The sequence below is a fragment of the Microcebus murinus genome, chromosome 16 (genome assembly GCF_040939455.1).
Source record: "Microcebus murinus isolate Inina chromosome 16, M.murinus_Inina_mat1.0, whole genome shotgun sequence".
NCBI classification, from domain to species: domain Eukaryota; kingdom Metazoa; phylum Chordata; class Mammalia; order Primates; family Cheirogaleidae; genus Microcebus; species Microcebus murinus.
In genome coordinates this window covers 58,422,230-58,448,896 of record NC_134119.1, presented here as the reverse complement: position 1 = coordinate 58,448,896, position 26,667 = coordinate 58,422,230, and the positions used below count along the sequence as shown (strand labels likewise).

The following is a 26,667-nucleotide window of genomic DNA, read 5'->3' as shown; positions in this document are numbered from 1 at the left end:
AGAAACCAGGGCGCGAGACAGCATGCAGAAGACGTGACACCGCAGGTTTGACTGCTACCCTTTATAGGCCTGCTGACAGGTTCGGCTTTTGCCTGACATTTGGCAACTTAGATTTCAGGAGTGTTCCCGCTATTTCCAGGGCCCGTACGAGTGGCTCACTGTACCCAAACCATTTGTACAATGTGGTTTACTTGTGCTTTATTCTTGTGGTTTAGAATTTTGGCACGTGCCCTGCAGAAGGTGTCTACATAATCAGCTCCCAATAAGAGCCCTAGGCACCGAGTCTTGAGCTTCCCTGATAGACAACACGCACACGTGCCGTTAACACTCGTTGCTAGGGGAGTCAAACACATCCTGTGATGCTCCAGTCCCCATTGAAAGTCTGAACCTGGTTCCCTTCAGACTTCACCCGTGTGTCTTTTCCCTTTGCTGATTTTGCTTTGTGTCCTGTCAATGTCACGTATTTTATATGTGTGTGTGTGTATATATATATATATATTTTTTTTTTTTTTTTTTGAGACAGAGTCTTACTCTGTTGCCCAGGCTAGAGTGAGTGCCGTGACATCAGCCTAGCTCACAGCAACCTCACACTCCTGGGCTCAAGCGATCCTCCTGCCTCAGCCTCCCAAGTAGCTGGGACTAAAGGCATGTGCCACCATGCCCGGCTAATTTTTTCTATGTATTTTTAGTTGGCCAGTTAATTTGTTTCTATTTATAGTAGAGACGGGGTCTCGCCTTTGCTCAGGCTGGTTTTGAACTCCTGACCTTGAGCGATCCACCGCCTCAGCCTCCCAGAGTGCTAGGATTACAGGTGTGAGCCACGGCGCCCGGCCAATGTCATATATTATAACCATAAGTATGATTATACTGGGGACTCCCAACACAGGTGGGTACGTCACATAGCAGGTGAGGTCATTCTGGAGGACAGAAGGGCAGAGAATGAGGAAGCCAGGTATCAGATTCTTCTTAATAAGGGGTAGTAATCAGGTCATTAAATGACAAGCAGAAGAGAGGATTACATGAGCTCTGCAGAGCAGGGTTTTTACCAGAAGGGAAGGAAGAAAGAAGACCACACCCACATCCGGAACATAGGTTTGCAGGGCAAGAAATATTCCACTGGCACCCTGGGTAAGGGGAATGAGGGGAGCAGCATCCTTAGGGGAAAAAGGCCAGGCACACAGAGGATTACCCCTGGATCTGTTTAATATATAGACTTATCTATGTCTGTATCTACCTTACATCAAGGGTTGATGGTACTTTACAGTTAGTAGCAAATTACTTGCAGTAGCATGGACCAGCACTCCTCTGACCCACTCCAGTTTTGGCTTCTCTTATGAAGGAGAAAAAAGTGCCAGCATTATTTAATAGCCAAAAGCCAGAAACTACCCAAATGAGGCATCAACAGTAGAATGAGTAAAGTGTGGTCTGGTAACACAATGGAATATTACACTGCAACGAAAACAAAACAGTCCACAGCCAAATGCAGCAATATAGATGAATCCCACAAACACGATGCTGAGCAAAGAAACCAAGCACAGGAGTATATATTGCATAATTGTATTTATAGAAAGAAAAAACATGCAGAAGCATCCTGTGCTGTTAGAAGTCATCAGGATAATAGCCTTGAGGGGGTGGGGGCTACTGGGGGGGCAGCTGTGGGGGGGTTCTGGGGGCAGTTACTATTCTGATTCCTAATCTGTGTGCTCATTGCATATGTAATTATGTGTACTTCTCTGTATGCATATTATATTTTGAAATAAAATGTAATACACTAAATTTAAAAAGCCTGTTTCACAGTAGTACGTATACTATGAACCCATTTCTGCCGAAGAACTCCTGCCTGCACAGAACAGCGCCAGGCAGAGTATCTACCCAAACAGTGTTAACACAGTTAGTTTAGGGTGTTGGGATTACAGATTTTATGATGGGAAAAAAAAAAAAAAAATCTACACTTAATTCCATTTTATAAAACTATAGCCTACAATGCTCCACATACTCACTTTGAGATAAAAGGAATGCTCTGAAATACTGGGCAGCCAGGGAAAACCATTACCCAACTAAACCCTAAAGAAAAAATTTACAAAATGCTTCCAGCACAAACAAAATCCTGAATTGCAATGCTGGGATCTGCGTTCTCATCAACAATCCTGTGTGAGGCCGGCAGCCGGGGATTATCCGGATTAGGTGAGGCCCAGGATCACAGAGGCGCACTCCAGACACCTAGTAAACATGTTCCAGCCCTCTGTGCTGGATGGCTGTCAGCCGTTCACTGGAATTCACTCCAGTCCTGCCTGGGCCCAGGCTTCTCACATCCCCCCCTGCCCCCCAGTGGCATTCCTTCACACCCAGATTGCTCTCCCAGGCTGGAGGCAAAGGCAAGACCTTCTGGGCCATGCGTTCCTTGTTGGCAGCTCACAGTTGTTTCTGTGCAACCATAACTCCGAGTGACTATGAGTCATTCTTTCTAAGAAAGCCTTATTATTGAACTGAAATACGCTTCGGTCTCACAGAGCTGCTTTGTGTCCTTACAAACCACAACATGGGCATCAGTACATTTTTAAGGCATTTCCTCCAAATCAACATTCATTATGAACTGGAATTAAATTCAGGTCTATTCTGATATGTTTATGAGCTCAACCTGAAAATATTTTTAATCAGGCAGCCAAGTCCATTAACTGTGAGCTGAGCTGGAATTTAAAGGACAACCCACGCCACTGGCTCGCAGCTCTGCAGCGCCACGGAGGACAGAAGCCACAGTGGGCTCTTGCTTCTACCTTGTGCTTTTGGAGCCAGATTTATAAATGTCTCAAACCACAAGCCTCCTTTTATTCACACTGGCTCTGATAAAAACAGGACAAGAACCTTTGCAACACTCCTCAGAAGGTTGGGATTGGTTCCCCAGGAGCAGTGCCTGGGCCCTGTGCCTCAGTTTCTCTGCACATGCCAGTGGCTGGCTGCTGCTGCTAGCCTCCAAGCCTCTGCTGCTCAAAACTTTCTGTCTCACTCCCCCTCCTTGACTAGTTTTCCACTCAGAGGACACCTCTTCCAAGCTGTCTGCTTCTCCATCTTGGGAGAAGCCAAGGCAGCCTGCTGAGCAAGTCCTCATTTAGCACCTTCAGATTCAGAGATTAATGGTACTACTTCATTTTCCTTAAATTTGATTCCAATTGTGTGAATACTTCTCATCTTCTAAATACACGGTCATAACAAGTAAACCAAGCAAATGGGTGACATCTGGACTCCTACAGGAAGAGACCATTCACCCTGATTATATTATACCATGATACGTTCTCCAACCTCACGATTTCAACCAACTTAATTTCTCAACAGGGCAGGGGGATCCTGCAACACACCGAATCCAGACGTGGTAAGATCTGAAAAGTCATTTATTGAACCTAAACAACCCTTCTCGGCAAAAGCAGAGGTTGCTATGAACACAGGCACCCTGCAGTAGAGAGCAGTTTCTCTGACAGGCAGATAACTCACAGACACAGGTGACAACAGCCATGGAAAATTAAGAGACACAAGCAATACATACCCATTTCCTCTAGGCCAGGCATCCTCAAGCTACGGCCCACAGGCCACATGCGGGCTGCCTAGCACATTTATCCGGCCCTCCGGGTGTTTTTGCCACCGCTGCCTGTCCTGCTTAGCAGCCAACTCGTCCTGGGCCCACAGTGTGCACTCTCCAACGGTCTGAGGGACAGTGAACTGGCCCCGTTTAAAAAGTTTGAGGACCCCTGCTCTAAGCGAACTCCTAAGTGTCAGTACTCACAACAGCCAAACTCTGGAGAAAACCTGAGTTTCAACCTCCCCGTTTCCCCCCATATCCTGTCCAAGGATGTCCCCCTTCCACTTAGTCCCTTCTGTCTCTTCATGCCCTACATTTGGAAAGATGGGAAAATAGTAAGATAATCCTACTGTAGAATTTACCAAGGCCCTCAAAGCAGGAGGCTGGAGAAAAGCCAGTTGTGATGCTGAGTAACTGTTTTTCCAAACCTTCGCTGATCAGAACCACTAGGGGACTAATAAGACCTAGGCCCTACTAGAGAATTTCAGAATCAGGACCCTAGAGATATTAGAGTCTTGCTCTGTTAACCAGGCTAGAACACAGTGGCACAATCATAGCTCACTGTAACCTCGAATTCCTGGGCTCAAGTGATCCTCTTGCCTCAGCCTCCTGAGTAGCTGGGACTGCAGGAGTAAGCCACCATGCTCAGCTAATTTTTGAAATCTTTTGCAGAGACGGAGTCTCGCTATGTTGCTCAGGCTGCTCTTGAACTCATGGCCTCAAACAATTCTCCTGCCTCAGCCTCCCAAAGTGCTGGCATTATAGGAGTGAACCATCATGCCTGGCTGAGAATCTGTATTTTTAAAAAATGCTCCTCAGTAGATTCTGATGAGATTTGTGAACCACTGATGGAGAACATGATGAAGTGGTAACTGCTATGTGATTAATAGGTTTCCAAAATGTTGACAGCGCTACTACAAGTAATGTCCCTTGTCTTTTCATAGCCCATGTAAAAACAATTTCTTAAGCAGTAAACATTTTTAAAAGTCAGGAGGAAAAAGTAATCCCCCATGCATTGTCATTCCGGTGAAAGGTCTTTAGTCAGTGTTTTTCAATGTGGAAGGGGCATGCTGCACTTTGCACTGGATAATTTACGTGGCATTACCCAGCATGGTGTAGGACATTTACCATCTCTGTTGTTTACGCTTAAGTACCAGTGGTGATCCCTAGTTATTATGACAATACACATCTCCTCACATTCTTAAATACAGTCACATGCCACACAGCATTTCAGTCAATGCAGGACTGGACTGCATATTCAGTGGTGGTCCCATAAGCCTTTTTTTGGGGGGGGGGAGACAGAGTCTTGCTCTGTTCTCCTGGCTAGAGGTGCTGTGGCGTTAGCTCACAGCAACTCAAACTCCTGAGCTCACACAATTCTCCTGCCTCAGGCTCCCAAGTAGCATAGACTACAGGTGTGAGCCATTGTGCCCAGCCAATCATGCCCTATTATTATTATTTTTTTAAAATAGGGTCTAACTCTTATCACCCAGGCTGGAATACAGTGGCATGATTATAGCTCACTGCAACTTTGAACTCCTGGGCACAAATGATCCTCCCACCTCAGCTCCCAAGTGGCTGGGACTATAGGCACGCACCACCACGCCCAGCTAACCTTTTGTTTTTTGGTAGAGATGGGGTCTTGCTATGTTGCCCAGGCTGGTCTTGGCCTCAAGGTATCCTCCAGCCTCAGCCTCCCCAAAGTGCTGGGTTCGTAGGTGTGAGCTACTGTGGCTGGCCTATAATACCCTATTTTTACTGTACCTTTTCTGTGTTTAGATATATTTAAATACACAAATACCATTGTGTTAAAATTATCTACAATATTCAATACCGTAACATACTGTATAGGTTTATAGCCTAGGTGTGTAGGAGACTATCCCATCTAGATCTGTGTAATAAGTATATTCTATGATCAGTTCATACAACAATGAAATTGCTTAACAGTCTCCACCATTAAGTGATACAAGACTGTACTCTCAGGATGTCAGTTCAACCCCGATTGAGAGCTACTCAGTTGGATTAACATTCCTGACCTCTCCCTATCACTCAACATGAAGTCCTGCTATTGGACAGAGAAATGTTCTATCAGCCCAGTTTTGCTTCTTCTCCATCTGTCTGCCCACAGAGGGTACATTCTGGCATGAAGTTTCCAGCCTGGCCTGTGCATGGCTGCCTTAGTCTCCTAATGCCACAGATCTTAATTCAGGAGTGTTCTAGACTCAGGAGGGGAAAGAAAAGGGCTTTTAGCTTTCCCTGAATATCTATAACAACATATAAATCTTAGAATAATTTATTTATATTTATTACAGGGAATACAAACATTACTATAATTCCACTCTTCTATTTTAAAGATGCCTATTATGTTTCTTTTTCTTTAGAGAGTAGGTCTTGCTGTATTGCTAAGGCTGGTCTTGGACTCCTGGCCTCAGGTGATCCTCCCACCTCAGCCTCCCCAGTAGCTGGGACTATAGGCTGGAGGCACTGCACCTGGCCTTGTTATGTTTCTACTAGAAGAGAATATTATTGTTTAAAGAGAAAGAACTTTGACGAACATTTTTTATTGAATAGTTTTATTCTGTTTTAGAATAAAAACCTTGCTTTGATATTGTAAGGTGCACTGCAGGTATGCCATGCTGCCAGTTATTGTTGGGGCACCAAACGCCCCAGCCAGTGACCCATAGGGCTGGGAAAACGCATGAACTCATACTTTCAGAGCATGTAGAACTAGTATTTACAGTTTTTCTTTTTGGAATCGGCCTGGGACATCTCAAGCAGTCTACACAAGTATTGCCATAGCACTTGCTTTGATGCTCAGAATGTCTCAGAAATGTGTTCAGTATCATGATTTGTGGGTCCTCCAAAAGGTTTTGTTGTCAACATGCAAGCAAACAGTACTAAACAATATTAGCTAAACTATGGCTGCCAAGTACTGGATCTTAATAATGAAACCAAATTACAAAACATTTCCTTGTAGAGCTATACAAAAGATATAAAATTAAAATTAAAAATACCAACCATCTTTAAATATTCCAATTCTCCTACAGTGCAGTTTTTCACATCTTTATCACTACTTAATGTTTTAAGGAGAAAGTTAACAAAAATCAAAATAGATAAAAATATTTAAATCTTTGGATCTCTTTATTCCATGGCCTTCATAAAAACAAAAGAGTGGCCAGATTTTTTCCACTATAGCTTAAAATATCAAAAAGATTTACTACTAACTTATAATTAGCAATGAACTCTACACTGAGTCATTTGAGGGTCACAGGCCCAAGGACCAGTGTTATGTGTTACAGGTTACCAAAATAATTTCAAACACTCTGAATCTTCTTGAAATATGACGGAATGAGTCAAGGTATCGTGACAAAATTCCAGGCATAAAAGGAAGAACAGTTAATTGATGCCTAGTTTTAATGTCCTAAAAAAGGGGAGGGTGGGTTATTTATTTGAAAATACAACTAATTACACTCTTATCTATGATTATTTACATTTGTATACTGAAAATATCTATTATTTGGACAAATCCTGTGACAAGCCACTTGCTATAAAATGAAGTTCTTACAATAAGCATGAATAAGTTATCCTTTTTAGATAATGGAAGAATGTATCAAATCTTCATTTATGTTCCAAACATTAAAAAAAAAAATCAAATTATCGTAAGCCTAGAAAGCTGAAGGGAAAAAGGCCCGCCCGTGACTCTGCTCCTCAGCACATCAACTTCTGCAAGGACACAGTATGTTTGCTGAGTTTAAAATGTTTATTCTTTAAAAAATTAGTTGCTTTTTATACAGCTATACAAAGTTCTTAATGTTTCTTTGGCAATGGAATATAATGGAATTTTACAACTATATAAAAAAGTTACCTTTGCCTAAGAAACAGTATTTACTGTGTGTACATAGTTGACTGACAAAATTCTCTACCATCCAGCACCCTAATTAATTGACGAAATAAGCTACCTCATATTACAGGAGTTCCAAAAAGAAGGAAGATATCAATACACACACACGCGCACACACACACAACCTTCTGTGGCTCAAAACACAGTATCACGGCCCTAGCTGCAGGCAGGCTGCAATAATTGCCAAATACAATTTAGTGATAAAAAAAATCCTTTCAGTGATGAAAAAATACTCGTAAGTCCCATCGAAGTACTGCTTTAGTTTAACTATACAAAAGAAATTACTTAACCTTTTGCTATTCCAAACATATTTAATGCTCATTTTTAAAGATGAGCGCTCCTTCCCCCCAAAAGTAACTGCATTTTATCTTTGAAATTAAGCAGAAAACAAATGAACAGAACCCAGTGCTGGTGACAGTTACACAGCGAATCCAATTCTTCATTCTTTGCAAAGACTGAAGGCAATTTCAGGACCATGAAGAGCTAGAAATTCACCTATTTTCAAAGACTTGCTTGTAGACTATGCAGCAACTTTGTTGTCTTTCTAAAAAGGAAAAAAAAAATTAGCTTATGTTTCTGTCTGTCTGTCTGTCTATCTGTCTGTCTATCTGTCTATCTATCTATCTATCTATCTATCTATCTATCTATCTATCTATCTATCTATATTTTTTGAGACAGAGTCTATCTATCTATCTATCTATCTATCTATCTATCTATCTATCTATCTATCTATCTATCTATCTATCTATCTATCTATCTATATTTTTTGAGACAGAGTCTCACTTTGTTGCCCAGGCTAGAGTGAGTGCCGTGGCATCAGCCTAGCTCACAGCAACCTCAAACTCCTGGGCTCAAGCAATCCTTCTGCCTCAGCCTCCCGAGTAGATGGGACTACAGGCATGTGCCACCATGCCTGGCAAATTTTTTTCTATGTATTCTTAGCTGGCCAATTAATTTGTTCCTATTTTTGGTAGAGATGGGGGTCTCACTCTTGCTCAGGCTGGATTCGAACTCCCGACCTTGAGTGATCTGCCCACCTTGGCCTTCCAGAGTGTTAGGATTACAGGCGTTAGCCACCACGCCCAGCTGTATTGATTTATTAATTTATTAAATAAGTATTTTTTATTTTGCTTAAGTTTATTTTAAATTACCTTTAGATATACCTTTCTTTTACTTTTGCATAAAAACATGTTTCACTGATTTCCAAGAAATACTTTTTATAATTTCTACCCCCAGTAGGAGGTCAGTACTTGTTTACTGCATTTTCTAGTGGGCAGAGAGTAAAGTAGTGGGGTTACGAGGCTGGTCCTGGCAACAAGGGCACTCTAAGAATACAGGTGTACCCCATTAGCTTTGGTTGTCCTCCTAATAACTTTTAAAAACAGAGATAGAACTTAATCAAACCTTCAGTTCAGTAGTCAAACTCAAATACAATTAACAACACACTATGGAACAAGTTTCATAAAATCCTTAAGTCTTTGATGTCCTTACTAAGAAATAAAATACCCAGACAGTAAAATAACATTTCTTTCCAAAATTTCATGCCAACAGAAAGTAATGATTTAGAAGTACATTTTAAATGGATAATTTTTAAATCTGAAAATAAGTTCTGAAAAACAGTAAGCTGACTGGGCAAATTTTGAAAGGTAACTAGTGAGAAAGCAATAAAAACCTCAAGCAGCTTCCCGGTGAGACTAACCCTAAACCAAAGGCCAGTACACAGTGTCAGAGGGAGGGGCTTTTATCGTCCTTTGGACTAGATGCTACCACACCCCTGATTTCTACTGCTGATTCTCACCCCAACTGTCAGAAACAGACAATTCCTATGTGAGACTTAACTTCATCTGTGTACACAATAACCCAATCACTTGTAAACGGCATTAAATTGAAATACCTATGGCATGGTATAAGTTGACACATAAAGAAATAAACTAAAAGATGAACTCCCTGCCCACCACCAAAGCCAACCTTCACATCTCCCAATTTACTTTTTTTTTTTTTTTTTTTTTTTTTTACCTTTCAGAAAGCAGTACGATCAATCCAGACCTTTTAGGGGCCAAAAGCTGTGGTTTTCTGAAAGGTAAAAAAAAAAAAGAGAGAGAGAAAAAGGGGAGGGGGCGGAAGGGCAGGGGAAGAGAGGAGAAACAAAAGGGGGAAGGGGGAGAGACAGTATCATGCTGAGTGTCTTGCAGTTGTTTCAGATACTTCATTGTCTCTGGAGCCCCTCAGAAAAAACAGAGATTCAAAGGCAAGACAATCTATATCACCCCCCTAAAACAGCGTAGCCTACACTCTTACTGGTGCTCATCATAGCAGACAAAATAGGAGCTGGCTACACTCTTATTATCCCAGTCCTGATCTCTCTCTCTAAAAAAAAGGGGAAAAAAACAGTACCACAGAACCACATTTACTGTAAGTTTATGTTTCTAACATTAATCTTAATGAAAATGAGGCCAGAAGTTATGAGAGTTAAGTTTTGGCTTTATTAGTTTGTACCTAGATCAAGAGAATTAACCTCTTGGGTTCCTTATCTAATGGGTATATATTACATAATGAATGGGTAACTATCTAATGGGTATAGGGTAAAAGAGAGGTTCTAGTTTGGCTGATTCTTTTACAGATTCTGAAAATCTATGATCCTATCCTTACCCTGTTTTCATTAAACAATCAAGTTTGCTTAAGCTCACCCCAAAACTGTAATGACTCATGCCAATATAGCACAAAGAACAAAGCCTAACTCATTTCATGAAGGCTGCTGAAAATATCAGTGACATCTATCTATAGGAAGAAGTATTAGATGTTCCTTGAGGAAGGAGTTTAATTCTCAAAGGTAAACTGCCTTCATGTAACAGCAATCACCTGTTAGTCCAACCTTTAAAAGGTGCGAGATCATCTGATTTAGAAGGCATAGGCTGCTGAGGTCAGGGCTCTAGTGTCAAATGAAAGGGTCATTCAATCTGGAATGGATAATCAGGGGCTAGCCGCTGATGGACCTGTGGCCTTTCTGAAGGCTGCAGTAGCAAATTCCTAATCAACATGATAAGCAACTACTTCAAGGCCACAATGGCTTCATGCTGAGTTAGGTGTTTTGGTTAAAGAAAAGTAGAGTACATATTCACTAATGCCAAGAGGTTCTCATCTAGCTGGTGATGCAGAACAAAACAAAATACATGAAACAGGAACACACAGTTAAAATGTGCGCCAAAGAAAGCAGATACCACAGGAGGTCAGAAAAGAGGAAATCAGTATAGGAAGAGAAGACAGAGCAAACCTGGGGCAAGACTGTGAAGGGTAAGTGAAAGGGGGCACCTGACTTTTAGCCAGGTCTGTCTCCCCACTGGAAAATGAACACCAAAGAGGCTGGGACTGCATCTGTTTGTTATCACCAATGTCCAGCATAGTGTCCAGCATACAAGGAGAAATCTGTACATTTTGGTAAAATGAGGTTAGGGTTGGAATCCAGCACAGGGTGTATATAGGTTGACCATAAGTCAACTTTCTTGAATCAGACAAGTTAAAAGGGCAATGAGAAATGGGGCTGAATATATCAAGTGGGACCCTCACACAGTAGGAAGAACAGGCAGGACAACGTAACATTAGACCCTTTTAATCATCAGAGCAATGCCTGAGGGTCCTTTGAGTCTATGACTCCTTGAAACATCCAAGTAGAGGTTGGACTGTCTGTCAAGGATCCACTAGTGTGGATAAAGACTCAGGCAGATAACTGCTACAGTGCATTTTGAATTCTGCAACATATGTGATGGGAGTTTTAATAAAAGGCTCAAAATGACTGAACAACGTGACATGGCTTCAACAAAGGTTTGTATTAATAAGTGCATGTAGCATGCACACAGAGGGTACTAATAAAGGTTTGTTAATGAGTGTTCAGAGAAAGGGAAATAACAGTGCAGTCATACACAGAAAACATGACAGCTGTTTTCTTATATACTTAAAAAACTATCATGAAGTATATATATTCTGTGCACTTACGTTACAGAGGAAATGGCCTTAAAAAAAAAAAAAGACAAAAATGTTTTCAGTCTCTTTAAAACCTCACTCATTCTTTTTCTAAAAGCTACTAGGGACAGGGGAATGTCCTTTGTTCTCTGTGCTACAAGAGATGGCTCAACAAAAACATCCTGGGCAGAAGTCAGGGGATTGTCTTCAACAAAGATGAGATGATCAAAATCATCAACTGTAGCTGAACAACAGTTACTTAAAAGCAAAAACCTCCCTTTAAATACTGTATAGAAATATTATTATTAGGTCAGTGACATTTTAGGACGGAGTCTCCATGCTCCTCATTTGCTGACAAATCAATAGATCTGTCACCCAAAATAAAGTAAAAATGTTTTGAGTCTCATAAAACAGCACACCAGCCCCAAAGTATATAATTATACTTACCCTATATTCAAAATCTGCAAACTCCCTGCCCCCTCGACCTCCTCTGAATCCACCACGAAATCCTCGAGGGGTGGTGAAGGTACCACCTCTGCCACCACCACGCCCTCTGCCACCACGGAAACCAAGACCTCCTCTGCCTCTGTACCCGCCACGGCCACGGTTTGGACGAAGTGGGATTCCAAATGTTTCAGCATTTAATCTTCTTTCTTCAGCCCAGGTTGGTCTTCGTTCTCTATTATAAAAGCAAATGATCTTTAGCATACCAGGTTTAAAAGAACATCTCTTGGCAAAAGTATACTGCACTATTGCCAAATAGGCAGGTAGTTCCTAAAGATCAATTAAAAATAAGCATCTTAGCTAAGTTATCACAAGATGGCCATGGCACAGGAGTTCAGTATTTCTATTAGTTTCTCGCAAATACAGCTGGTGAAGCTAGGAGACGGAGGGTAGACCCCTGTGTCACCAGTACGCTACTGGCCCATTCTCTGGATCCAATGCCAATGAACCCAACAGGTGTCTGAATTGTTGCTGCTGTCATCCAGCTTAGATAATCACAGGACTCAGACTCATCCTGTTTAAACTGAAGCAAACTGCCACCAGGTGGCACCAAACTGCAGCCAAGAAAAGACAATTTGGATGAAGCAGAACCTCTAGAACTCAGCTTGTTACACTGGGTTCTTAAACCTCACAATAATCTGCCAATTTTCTGGACCCACATTTACTACAATGTGGCAGAGTTATACTGTGTCATCAAACTTCAAAGCAATATTAGCACGTTGGCCCTGGCTTCCTTGAACTATAATGTAGGAAAAGGTCTTACTTACATGAATGCTTCTGTTTTAATTACTAATATTCAAATCAAATGTGAATATATCTCTAAACAAAAGAATATGGTTATTTCTTCTTTTGAAGGAATAATATAATTTAAAACTTCAGAATACAAAATTTGCTTTTAGGAAAATCAGTTGTGGTCATTAGATATTTTTAAGTATTCATTAATCTTGTGAATTTATATGTAACTATTTTACACTTCAATATCATAAAAGCAAAAGAATAGCTTAAAAGACTGTACCTATTATCATCACAAGAAATATTATCAAAGAAGGATTTGGTTTTGTCATAGTAGCAGTTAGGTCCGAGGGGATCCTCTTCATCGGCATTTCCTTCACTGTTTTGGGTGTCAACTCCGGAGTCTCCTTTATCTTCACCATTTACGGGTTTCTCTTGTTTCTCAAGTTTATCTTCTAAGGAAAATCAAGCACATACGATAAAGGTCAAGACTTGTACTAAATAAAATTAGACACCTAATTTGAAAAACACCCATAATTCATAGATCAAATAGATTATTTTCTAAGTAGAAAAATCAAAGCTTACCTTTTAATTTAAGTTTATTATGAAACTCTCTGTCAATCTCCTCCTTGTTAAATTGTGCATTTGCACTTTCAAAGTCAAAGTCTTTCTCAAATTTCATTGGACCATCTCGCCGAATACCAAATCTTCCCCTGCCACCTCGATGACCCCCACGCCCTCTTCTTGGAGCTGAAGGAGGACCTGGAGCTATGTTAATACAGAATATAGACAAAGGACACATTCAATATGGAATAGCTAGTTTAACAACAGAAACTATTATTGTGGTCTGTATGTTAAATGGTCAACAATAGAAATGCTTATCAAGTCTCTATATACATTATTATATTTGTCTTTTTTATTAGAATAAAGAATTAAGTTTTATTAACATTTAGTACATGGAGTGAGAATAGCACACAAAATTCATAAACATTTATATTTATGGGCCCACACTCATAGTATACAATCAAACAAGTTTGGAGACTTCTGCATTAAACTGATGTGCGTTCCTTGAGGGCAGGGGCTTTGTTTTCCTTATTGCTATCATTATTGCTGTTATCTCCTTATTTTTTTTTTTTTTTTTTTTTTTGAGACAGAGTCTCACTTTTTTTTGTCCAGGCTAGAGTGAGTGCCGTGGCGTCAGCCTAGCTCACAGCAACCTCAAACTCCTAGGCTCGAGCGATCCTTCTGCCTCAGCCTCCCGAGTAGCTGGGACTACAGGCATGAGCCACCATGCCCGGCTAATTTTTTCTCTATATATCAGTTGGCCAATTAATTTCTTTCTATTTATAGTAGAGACGGGGTCTCCCTCAGGCTGGTTTTGAACTCCTGACCTTGAGCAATCCGCCCGCCTCGGCCTCCCAAGAGCTAGGATTACAGGCGTGAGCCACCGCGCCCGGCCTGTTATCTCCTTATTGCTACCATGTTTCCCCCAAAATAAGACACAGTCTTATATTGATTTTTTCCTCAAGAAGACACCCTAGGGCCTATTTTCAGGGGATGTGTTATTTTCCCCGCAAAGCCTCAGCTTGCATAGGATGGCCAGGACCTGACGGGGGAGCCGACCTTGTTGGTGGGGCTGCCTGCACCTTTCCTGTCACCTCTGGGATAGTAGCTGTCACAATGGGGCAGATGAGAATGGCTGCTTGTCTTCTTGACCCCTCCGCAATGAAATGCATCGGTTGTGCAGATATGCTGCATAGCCATGCCCATCACTAGGTCTTATTTTCAGGATAGGGCTTATATTTGCACAAATGCTTAGAAATCCTGCTAGGGCTTATTTTATGGGTAGGTCTTATTTTCAGGGAAACATGGTAATACCTATAAAGTACCAGATACATAGTGAGTTCTCAAAATTTAGAAAGCTTGTGGGTGGGGGAGAAAAAAATTTAGAAAGCCTTTTATGTATGTATTGTTAAGAGAAATAAATGAAGACTAATCACAAACTGCAAGAGGTGTCATTTCCACACCACAGATTATAACGCAGTTAAGTCCTCACTGACTCTATAAACACTTCCTGGTTCACCTTTACTATCTCCCTCTAAACTGTACTACACCATCCAAGCCTTCCTGTCAATGTACCTCTCTGTAATACAACACAATAACAGGATTTTACTCAATGATACAAGATATAATAAAGCAATACAAAGTAGCACAATTTATAGGGAAAACTTGGGAACCCAAATACCAACACAAGAGGAGCGGCTAAGAAAAACACAAAAGAGGAGTAATATTTGATGTGAGTTAACTGAATGCAGAGGACAACACAGTATGAGGTTAATGATTTTAATTATGTGAAATGTTTAATACAGATTGACAAAGATCAGAAGTGACAGCAGGGTAACAGGTTTGTGTTCATCCTTTGCCGAGGTTTGGCCAACCGCCTGGGTTTGAGTAAACAAACCACAAAACCCCACGGCAGCATATCCAGACACTTAAATCTAGATAAGCAGGATTAAAAATAATTATAGATATAAGAAAATGAAAAAATAGTACTGAGTTTTCTTTTGTGCCTTCCATACAACTTTCCAAACTCCATTGGTAACATCTTATATAAATAACTATTAATATTGCACATTCCTTTTTTTTTTTTGAGACAGAGTCTTGCTTTGTTGCCCAGGCTAGAGTAAGTGCTGTGGCGTCAGCCTAGCTCACAGCAACCTCAATCTCCTGGGCTCAAGCGATCCTCCTGCCTCAGCCTCCCAAGTAGCTGGGACTACAGGCATGCGCCACCATGCCCGGCTAATTTTTTTCTCTATATATTAGTTGGCCAATTAATTTCTTTCTATTTATAGTAGAGACAGGGTCTCGCTCTTGCTCAGGCTGGTTTCGAACTCCTGACCTCGAGCTATCCGTCTGCCTCGGCCTCCCAGAGTGCTAGGATTACAGGCGTGAGCCACCGCGCCCGGCCAATATTGCACATTCTTAAAACCAAGAAATTGACACTGGCACAATATAATTAACTGAACTAACCTTATTCATACGTCATCAGTTTTTCTTTATTCTTATTTTTTTTTTAAATGAAAAACTCACTGCTAGACGTCATCAGTTTTTAAATGTACTTTTTTTATTCTTTTTTTTAAAGAGATAGTGTCTGTCTCCCAGGTTGAGTGCAGTGATGCAATCATAGCTCACTGCAGCCTTGAATTCATGGTCTCAACGGATCCTGCTGTCTCAGCCTCCTGAATAGTGGGGAGGGGGAGTACAGGTGCCACCATGCCTGGCTAATCTTTAAAAAAAAATTTTTTATAGACGGGGCCTTGCTATGTTATGTTCCACAGTCTGGTTTTGAACTTCTGGCCTCAAGAGATCCTCCCATCTTGGCCTCCCTAGTTTCTGGATAACAGGTGTGAGCCACTGTGCCGGGTTCATGTGTACTCATTTTCTGGTTTATCTTTGTGTCTTTATCTGTGACATCTTACATCTTATCATGACCTCTTATCTATCTTACCACATACACAGATTTACATAATCACCACCATAACCAAGATAAAGAACTATACTGTCACCACAATGACACTCACTTGTGTTCATCCTTCATAATCACCAACCCCTCCCTTACATTATTATAGTAATTATGTATCATGTATTTAAATGTTCTAACGAGAAGCACAGGATATGACTTTCAGATTCAAGAACTTACCAACTTGTCTCTTGCTGTCATTTCTGAGTTGCTCATTTTCTGGCCTTGAAACTTTATGTACTTCGGCTATAGAAGAAGACATGCAAAATGACAAATCAACTCAGGACACATAATCAAAAACTTCTGTAAAGTCAGAAATGGGAAAAAACAACTGAAACCAAAACCTATGCAATGTCCAAAAAACTATTAACCCCACCACCACCACTTTGAGTCAAATCTGAAAGACTGAACATTCTATCGAGTTCAGTTTAAACCTTCTAGGATCATTCACATGAAGTAAATCCTTTTAATGAAAATAAGGTGAGCAGAAAATGTTGATCAGTCAATTGAGAAACAGTAAAAAGCTAAAGTTCTACCTCGCCTGTGCTCTTGATTCTCTACTGCTTTTTGGCTGGTAGATGGCAAAGGCCTGGTTGATACAGGGCTCCTTCTCCCAACAGGTGCTGGAGCAGGTAAGTGGGCTGAGGCCGTCTGTACTGCTTGTTCCATGGTTGGGCTTTTTCTCAAAGGGTCTAACTGAGGGCTTGAACGACCTAAAACGTAACCAAAAGGTAAGGAACTACCCTACTGGGGATTTCAAAATAATCTAGACCCTTAAAAAAAAAAAAAGTCTAGAGTTATTTCTACCAATTCAAATCCTTAGCACAAAGCACAAATTTGAATCAATCTACTTATTAGACCAGAGTTTTAAACTGGTTATCCTTAGTGGGCTGGTCACTAGGTTAATAAAAAAAATTAAAAGACCAAAACAAAACCCCAAACAAACAAAAAAGCCCACCCTCACAACTTTATCTGTATTTCTACCTAGTGGAATAAAGTTTAAGTTTTTCAAAAATTGCTGCTTGGTAGGAGAGTCCCTAGGAATATTATCAAGGATTATGTAGTAGGCAGCTCAGATGTAGGCTTTCCACAACAACCGTTCATAGATGACAAAAAGGAAAGAACTAGTAAGTAAGGTAGGTGAAGTTCTTTGATACCTTAGGAGTTTGCATAATTAAACATAAAATCTAAAAGGCCAGCAACAAATAAACCCTTCAGATAAATTACACAGTTGCCAGATTCATTCCTTGACTTTCGAAAGATTTCTTGACAAATTCTGGCTTAATATGGGGTTTGTACTCACAAGTTCTAGTTCTCCTTTTATGAGGTTAAAGGCTGGCCACAGTATGAACTGAAGAATGTAAGATCGGGTGCTCTCATCATGTTTTTTGTCCCTATAACGTTTTGCTGTAAATCTCTGCTCAGGGAGTTCTCATATCCCATGATACTGTACCAAAATATAATGTTCTGCTTAAAAGTTATGCTCCTTTTCTCCAGAAATATCTCCAAATATGCTGCAAGCGTTACCATCTGTCTGTGCACGGCTCCAAACAACTGGTGAACTGGCGAGTGCTGACAACTGATCATTGTGCACCCAGATGCTTCAGGGACAATTTGTTAATAACATTCCCAAGTTTATGATTATCTAAATATGCGATTGCAGATGTGTGACGCCATTTCAGGTACTGACGGCAAAGTCACTTTAGCCAAAAGAATAAGTTACCATTAAACCATTTAAAAATTAAGTTGCTATTAATAGAAATAGCATACTTTTCCTAATGATTATAATGGGAAATCACGATGGTTTATATAAGTTTTGGCCTATGAGAAAACATATTATAATCACTTATAAAACACATGTCAGGTTTTTTTAAAAGCCTATTGCTTTAGCTAATTTTATAGTACTACCTTAAATGATTTTATAAGTTTGTAAAACTATTTTATCAAGGCTTTTATTTGAGAAAAGTCCCATAATCACAAGTATTACAGAAGAACAAACAAGTGAGAGGGCAATCAGAGCAAGTAACAAACCCATTTATTGTGTACTTAATAAAATCTTTTTACTATTAAAGTCTACTAATCATGATGTCAATTGTTATTATCAATAGGGAAATATAGGTGATAATGGACATATTATTGGGAATAAACCCAGAAGCTATTTCAGCATAATAAAAACACACTACACCTTGAGCTCTCTTCATGTTATTTTCTTAGTAAAAATTCCAAGTATTCTTAATTTTGTGAAATTAAAGAAATTTTTATTGATGAAATGCAAACTCACAGGCCTTTTCTGCCATAGCTTTATGTAAATATATCTCTAACTTTCAACATATATCCTAAAAATTTTAATAATTTTAATCTATTTAAAATGTATTTATTTTTTTAGTGTTCAATATGAGGTAAGGAATCTAGAGTTATTTTTTCTAAATGATCACACAGTTGTCTGTCCTAGCATTATTTATTGGGATAGTGAGTCTTTCTGTACTAATTTAAAAATAAAACCTTTACCGTCTACTAAATTCTTATTTATACTTTCATGTTTCTGACTTCTATTTTGTTCCATTCATCTCTAAATTTATTCTTGTACCATTTTATTTTATTAAGTAGGTAAGCCCATTACTTTTTTCATATATGTCCAGCTATACTTCCATATTTATTTTTAAGATAATCTTTCTGTTTTATTAAGTTCTCCTACCATTCCATTTGCATTGACTGAAGGTGCAATAAATTTAACTAATAGAAGAAATAAAGTCTTCTCAATACTGAGTCTTTTACCTAGGAACAAGGTGTGTTTCTCTCTATTATTTGTGACTTTCTTTATGTCTCTCTATTATATTAGCATTTTTCATCACAGAAGTTGGCCATATTTCTTATTACATACTTTGTACATAATTTACTTTTTGCATTATTGTGAACATCATCTTTTATCCCCATTATATAATCAATGGATTAGGTTTTAGGACAATTACTGATTTTTTTTTTTTTTTTTTTTGAGACAGAGTCTCACTTTGTTGCCCAGGCTAGAGTGAGTGCCGTGGCGTCAGCCTAGCTCACAGCAACCTCAAACTCCTGGGCTCGAGTGATCCTTCTGCCTCAGCCTCCCGGGTAGCTGGGACTACAGGCATGCGCCACCATGCCCGGCTAATTTTTTATATATATATCAGTTGGCCAATTAATTTCTTTGTATTTATAGTAGAGACGGGGTCTCACTCTTGCTCAGGCTGGTTTTGAACTCCTGACCTTGAGCAATCCGCCCGCCTCGGCCTCCCAAGAGCTAGGATTACAGGCGTGAGCCACAGCGCCCGGCCAATTACTGATTTTTATATATCTATTTTATATTAATATTTTACCTCTGCCTGACTTGAGTCCCTATTGAGTTCTAGGTTTTTCAGTAAATTCTCAATTCCAAGTAGAAAATTACAGCATTGACAAATAATGCTAATTCTAATATTTATTCCGCTTACTTCTTTTTCAAGTATTCTGATTTAGCTAAAAATTCTAGAATAATGCTGAGTGAGTAGGTATCCTTATTTGTGATTTTAATAAGAATTCTTCTAGTGTTGCCTGGGGTAGAGTAATATAGTGTCAACCTAGCTCACAGCAACTTCAAACTCCTAGGCTCAAACGATCCTTCTGTCTCAGCCTCCCGAGTAGCTGGGACTATAGGTATGTGCCACCGTGCCTGGCTAATTTTTTCTATTTTTAGTTGTATGGCTAATTTTCTTTCTATTTATAGTAGAGATGGGGGTCTCGCTCTTGCTCAGGCTGGTCTCAAACTCCTGACCTTGAGCGATCCTCTCGCCCTGGCCTCCCAGAGTGCTAGGATTACAGGCGTGAGCCACCACGCTCCATGGTGCTTCAATACTGAGTTTATATTGGCAAGTTCTATGCATTAGGCACTATGCTAAAGGTACTATATAGGTAAGTCTGTTAATTTATCAGGAAAGTCTCACGTTATAGTTTAGGAAATGGATACTTAGAAAGATTAAGTATCTTTCCTAAGTAAAGAAAGAATTCTTAAAAAAAACCAACCAAACAAAAAAAAAAAAACCCAAACCAACAAACATACACACAAGCACTTACGTTAGTGTAGATAAGTCCAAATAAATACACACCAAAATATAAATATTATTTTGGGGTAATGTAATTACAGGTATTTTTATTTTTTTCCTTATGCTTACTATATTTCTAACTCTTCTATAACAAACTTAGGATGTTTAAAAATTAGCATTTTATTTTATTTTATTTTGAGACAGAGTCTCACTCTGTTGCCCAGGCTAGAATGAGTGCCATGGCATCAGCCTAGCTCACAGCAACCTCAAACTCCTAGGCTCAAGCAATCCTGCTGCCTCAGCCTCCCAAAAAAATCAGCATTTTAAATCAATATAACAACTATCTCAAAATATCTTAAGTGAACTATATAGGATTATGTTTAACACTGGCTTGATTTTTACCCTCAATAGCTTTTTTTTTTTTTGGAGACAGAGTCTCACTTTGTTGCCCAGGCTAGAGTGAGTGCTGTGGCGTCAGCCTAGCTCACAGCAACCTCAAACTCCTGGGCTCAAGCACTCCTCCTGCCTCAGCCTCCCAAGTAGCTGGGACTACAGGCATGCACCACCATGCTTGGCTAATTTTTTTCTCTATATATTAGTTGGCCAATTAATTTCTTTCTATTTACAGTAGAGACAGGGTCTCGCTCTTGCTCAGGCTGGTTTCGAACTTCTGACCGAGCGATCCTCTTCCCAGAGTGCTAGGATTACAGGCATGATCCACCACACCTGGCCCTCAATAGCTTTTAAAAATATTGTCCTGTGATTATAGCATCTTTTAAAAATGATTTTATATTACCTTTTTTTTTTTTTTTTTTTGAGACAGAGTCTCGCTTTGTTGTCCAGGCTAGAGTGAGTGCCGTGGCGTCAGCCTAGCTCACAGCAACCTCAAACTCCTGGGCTTGAGTGATCCTTCTGCCTCAGCCTCCCGAGTAGCTGGGACTACAGGCATGCGCCACCATGCCCGGCTAATTTTTTTTTTTTTTATATATATATATCAGTTGGCCAATTAATTTCTTTCTATTTATAGTAGAGACGGGGTCTCGCTCTTGCTCAGGCTGGTTTTGAACTCCTGACCTTGAGCAATCCGCCCGCCTCGGCCTCCCAAGAGCTAGGATTACAGGCGTGAGCCACAGCGCCCGGCCTATATTACCTTTTAAAAAAAAGTAAACATCCAAAATAAATCCATATAATGCAATAAACCAATAATACCCACTTTAGCAGCGGGTAAAAATAGATACAGAATCTTGTGAATACTTTAGGTTATGAGACCAGTTGGTGGAAAACAGAATTTTTAAAAATGAAACAGGATCCTTTAAGAGGCTTAATAAATGCAGATCCCTAGGCTCTAGGGATTCTGATGTAGGTCTCAGGATCTGAATTTTTAAGAAGCATTCCAGATGATTCAGTTGTGGGCAGTCCACACTGAGAACCACTGCTTTACGTCCTCCGAGGATGTTAGGGAAAATGCAAAAGTATAACAAATAGGGTTTTTTTCCTAAATGATACTTCAAATTCATCTAGGATACCTCATTTTCAATGTTGAGTCTGGGACTGATTTGGTACATTTAAGTTGTATGCCAGTTTAATAATTGCTTTAAAAAAAAAAAGTCAAACTTGGGAGAATGCCCTCCCCCCCCATTTCAGTTTCATGATCTAAGAACTGTGAAACATCTAAATAGCAGGAGTCCATTTAGACTATACTGGGTCATTCAATAAAATATTTATTGCAACACAGCAATTGGGAGGGGGAAAAAACACCAAATAGAAATTACACATGTGATTCACAAGCTACAAGAACTCTTCTTACATTCAGAGAAAGACAAAAACCACTATAGGAGCTTAAAATGGAAATCCTGGAAGGAAAACCAGCTCACCTTGAGATGGCTGTGTCTTTAGGGACCTTGTGTCCTGTGTGAAGGCAGAGCCAGCTGCACTGCTGTGGGGTAAGGTGCCACTGTTCGATGTTTCTGTTCCAAAGGATGTCAAGGAGCTTCCAGCTTGAGTTTTTTTAAATGATAAAAAATTTTTAAAAATCTTTTATATCTTTTGACTTATATAATGTAATATAGCATTTTAATGACAATAATGATTATCTGCCCACCCCCCCCAACATTTGTACAAATTAGTCATCTTCAAAATTAATTAAAGCATATTGAACAACAGTCTGGGAAATCGACTGACAATAATAGGGGGGAGAAAGCCAGTGCAGCATCCTTGTATGCAAACAATTTTCATAACACATGCAGTCCTGTCCCAGGCAGTTATCCAGATGGGACACCAAGGACCCAGACCAGCTACAGAAGTAGCAGAAGCGGTATATTCTACACCAACAGTAAAGTCCAATTATTCTAATACTAAGTATCTATACAAATGGCAAATCAGCGCAAAGGTCTACTAGGAGCTTTTTCAGCATTTCCAAGGCAAAATCTAGTTTCAATGCTTTCCCTTAAGATGGGATTGTGGGGCGGCATTCTGCCTAAAGCAGCTGCAAAAAGTTCTAATATGAGTAATAAAATCCCTAGAAAGGGCCCAATTCTCTGCTGTACTGCATCATGTCAATTCTCTAAGTTTCTCTAGTACTTATAGATCATTCACTTTCATATCCTTTGCTCTTTTTTCTTATTATTTCATCACGTAAGTTTTCTCTATATTTCAACACCCTTTAAATCCAATCTAAACATGATAGAATAATCTTTCATAAAATACAATTATAATCACATTACTACAGTGCTTAAGGCCTTCCAATGGTTTCCACTGTCAAGACAAAAGTTCAAACTATTCTCCTAAGTTTATAAAGTCCTCCTTTTTTTTTTTTTTTTTTTTTTTTTTTGAGACAGAGTCTCGCTTTGTTGCCCAGGCTAGAGTGAGTGCCGTGGCATCAGCCTAGCTCACAGCAACCTCAAACTCCTGGCTCAAGCAATCCTCCTGCCTCAGCCTCCCAACTAGCTGGGACTACAGGCATTCGCCACCATGCCCGGCTAAGTTTTTGTATATATATATTAGTTGGCCAATTAATTTCTTTCTATTTATAGTGGAGATGGGGTCTCGCTCTTGCTCAGGCTGGTTTTGAACTTCTGACCTCGAGCAATCCGCCCACCTCGGCCTCCCAGAGAGCTAGGATTACAGGCGTGAGCCACCGCGCCCGGCCTAAAGTCCTCCTTTTATCTGCCTATCTCTTCTCTCGTCACTTTTCTTATTTTTACCAGTTCAGACCACAGCAGTTTACCCTCTTCTCTCAAAACATACAAAGATGATGATCGTGGCCTTTGCAATCTGCTCATTTCCAGACTAGGAAACTCCAGATTCTTCAACCATTACTCACTTTACATGGTCTTTAAGACATATTCCCCTCTTCCTCTTCTGGATTCCTCCTAATTTAATGAATTCTATTTACTTATAAACCTTTTTAAAATGGGGCGCCAGAACACTGCACAGTATCCCAGACAATGGGAGCCACTGGGACCGCCCTTAGAGGTGCAATCCAGTCAGGCTGCAGGTACAGCAAGGTCAGGAGAGGCCGAACAGAACCTCCCACAACCTCCTCAGGAATGCTGGGATTAGTGCTTTCAATTGTTCTGTGGGAAGCTGAACCCACTCCATTAGCTCTAGTATTCCTGGATAATGACCAAGACTTAAGCCACTCTGACGATGTGATGTATATTCATATTTCTACGCTGCTCTATTTTCTCAGCTGACTTGACCTCCTATTGTTTGCGCTCTGTCACGCATTTGACGGTTAGCCATCTCTTCTCTGAGCTCCTGATCACACCACACTGCCTCCTCATGCCCCAATCTGCTACTGATTTATGTCAATAATAATCTGTCCAAATTATTTTTTATATATGGTTTAAGGGAGGGTCAAGGTTTGTTTTTTCAACATAGATACATAGCTGCTGCAACACCATTTGTTAAAACGATGTTCCCCTTTCCGTTGAACTGCGCCAGAACCTTTTTGTAAGTCAGTATTTGAGTTGGTCTATTTCTGTATTCTCTATTCTGTTGCCCTGGTGTGTTTCTCTCTCCTTATACCAATAATCCACAGTTTTGATTACTGTAGCTTTATAGTAAGTCTTGAAATTGGGTGGCACAAACCTCAATCTTTACTTCTCAAAATTGCTTTGGCTTTGAATTTCCATATAAGTTTTAAAAATCAGCATGTCAATTTCTACTTAAAAAGGTCCAATAGGATTTTGATTGGGATTATACTGAATTTATAAGTCAATTTGGGGTAAAGTATCATCTGAAAAATATTAAATCTTTCAATCCACAAGCATGGATTAATTCTCCATTTATTTAGATCTTCTTTAGTTTCTCTCAGCAGTTTTGTTTTTTTCACTGCAGAGCAAGATTTTTTGGGCCAGATAATTCTTTGTTGTGAGAGGGTTGTCCTAGCATCCCTGGCCTCTGCCTGTTAGAAACCAGTTGTGACAACCAAAAATGTTTCCATACATTGCCAAATTTCCCCTGGGAGAGGAAGGTAAAATTAGCACCCTGTCCATTCAGCAATAGTGTTGTAGGAGTTTTAAAATATCATTTGCTATATTAACTCCTGGGTATTTGGTTTTTATTGATGTTATTATAAGTGGTGTTGCATTTTATATTTTACTTCCCAAGAATCCATTCTAGGTCAGGTGTCAGCAAACGTTTTCTGAAAACGTGAGAAAAAGAATTTTAAATTTATTTAAAAAAAAAATAGTAGAGACAGGGTCTTGCTCTTGCTCAGATTAGTCTCCAAGCCAAGCCATCTGAGCTCAACCCATCCTCCTACCTCTGCCTCCCAAAGTGCTAGGATTAAAGGCGTGAGCCACCACACCCAGCCTGGAAGCAACTTCTAACATAGTTTTCTAATTAGCCACTCCATAAATTATCCTAACCAGTATGAAAATCAATCAATCAAAAATCTGACACTGCAAAAATTAGTCTACTGACATGGAAAATACCAGTAAACTCCTCTACTGGTGACATCCAAAGAATAAGACAACAACCCATAATAATACTGAAATTAGATAAAAGCACTTCACTACCACAAAATACTCTGATTAGAGGCACAGACCGTGAAGAATGGCAGAAACAGTAGTTACTACCTAGGTAGTATATGCTAGATCCTGTTCAAATCTTTATATAGATTAAGTCATACAAACTTCATGGTACTTAAGTAAGTACAATAATGATTCAAATGTTAGTCAACTATTTAATTTACTAAAAGAGTCTCAAAAAGGATAATATAATTTGCAATCATCCCATATTTGAATACTCAGGAAAGGATTTTAACAGTAATAGCTAACATAGGTGGCCGGGCATGGTGGCTCACACCTGTAATCCTAGCACTCTGGGAGGACGGATCGTTTGAGCTCAGGAGTTTGAGACCAGCCTCAGCAAGAGCAAGACCCCTATCTCTACTAAAAATAGAAAGAAATTAGCTGGACAACTGAAAATAGAAAAAATTAGCCGGGTACGGTGACGGGTGCCTGTAGTCCCAGCTACTTGGGAGGCTGAGGCAGGAGAATCGCTTAAGCCCTGGAGTTTGAGGTTGGTGTGAGCTACATTGATGCCACGGCACTCCAGCCCAGGCTACAGAGTGAGACTCTGTCTCAAAAACAAAACAAAAAAAAACCAAAAAAACCCCACAAAATAACCCCACCAGTAATAGCTAACGTAGGGTATATCTTGATTTAACATGTATAAATAACGTTGAACTTACTACTTGAACAGGATTAGGAGATTTATGGACCAAAGTTATACTATTTCACCTAAAGTAAGTCTAGACTAATCAACTGTTAACACCTTGCCACATCTACTTTGTTTCTTTTTTTTTCTGAGACAGAGTCTCACTTTGTTGCCCAGGTTAGAGTGAGTGCCATGGCGTCAGCCTGGCTCACAGCAAACTCAAACTCCTGGGCTCACGTGATCCTTCTGCCTCAGCCTCCTGAGTAGCTGGGACTATAGGCATGCACCACCATGCCTGGCTAATTTTTTCTATATATATATTAGTTGGGAAATTAATTTCTATTTATAGTAGAGACGGGGTCTCGCTCTTGCTCAGGTTGGTTTTAAACTCCTGAGCTCAAACGATCTGCCCGTCTCGGCCTCCCAGGGAGCTAGGATTACAGGTGTGAGCCACTGCGCCCGGCCTGTTTCTTTTTTTTAAAGAGATGGGTTCTTGCTATGTTGCCCAGGCTAGCCTTAAACAATCCTCCCACCTCAGCCGAGTAGCTGGGACTACAGGTGTGCCACCATGCGTGGCTCTCCATTTCTTTACACCTTAATGTGCACACTTCTGTTTTGCTTAGACATGCAAGCTGGCCCTTTACCTTTAAATATTTCAAACCCATCTCCCTAAAACAAAAATAGTCTCCTATTTATTTATGTGATTAACCACAACACCATCACCACACCTAAGCAAATCAACAGTAATAGCACCATCCAACAT

The 26,667-nt window shown here is 40.0% G+C and overlaps 1 protein-coding gene across 4 annotated transcripts in view; it reads right to left on the bottom strand.

Annotated features, from left to right (window-relative positions):
• Positions 1-3,368: 3,368 nt before the first annotated feature.
• LSM14A (LSM14A mRNA processing body assembly factor) overlaps positions 3,369-26,667 on the bottom strand; it is a 47,063-nt gene continuing 23,764 nt past the window's right edge. Inside the window, exons 4-11 of one of the 4 annotated variants that reach the window (XM_075992981.1) lie at positions 22,112-22,234; positions 16,722-16,898; positions 16,366-16,431; positions 13,251-13,433; positions 12,949-13,120; positions 11,877-12,108; positions 9,489-9,545; positions 3,369-8,016 (exon numbers count right to left, since the gene is read on the bottom strand). In XM_075992981.1, coding sequence (XP_075849096.1) covers positions 9,522-9,545; positions 11,877-12,108; positions 12,949-13,120; positions 13,251-13,433; positions 16,366-16,431; positions 16,722-16,898; positions 22,112-22,234 — 977 coding nt within the window. In that variant the 3' untranslated portion in view covers positions 3,369-8,016; positions 9,489-9,521. The remainder of the gene's footprint in view (positions 8,017-9,488; positions 9,546-11,876; positions 12,109-12,948; positions 13,121-13,250; positions 13,434-16,365; positions 16,432-16,721; positions 16,899-22,111; positions 22,235-26,667) is intronic. The other 3 variants (XM_075992983.1, XM_075992980.1, XM_075992982.1) reach the window with 3 other exon arrangements.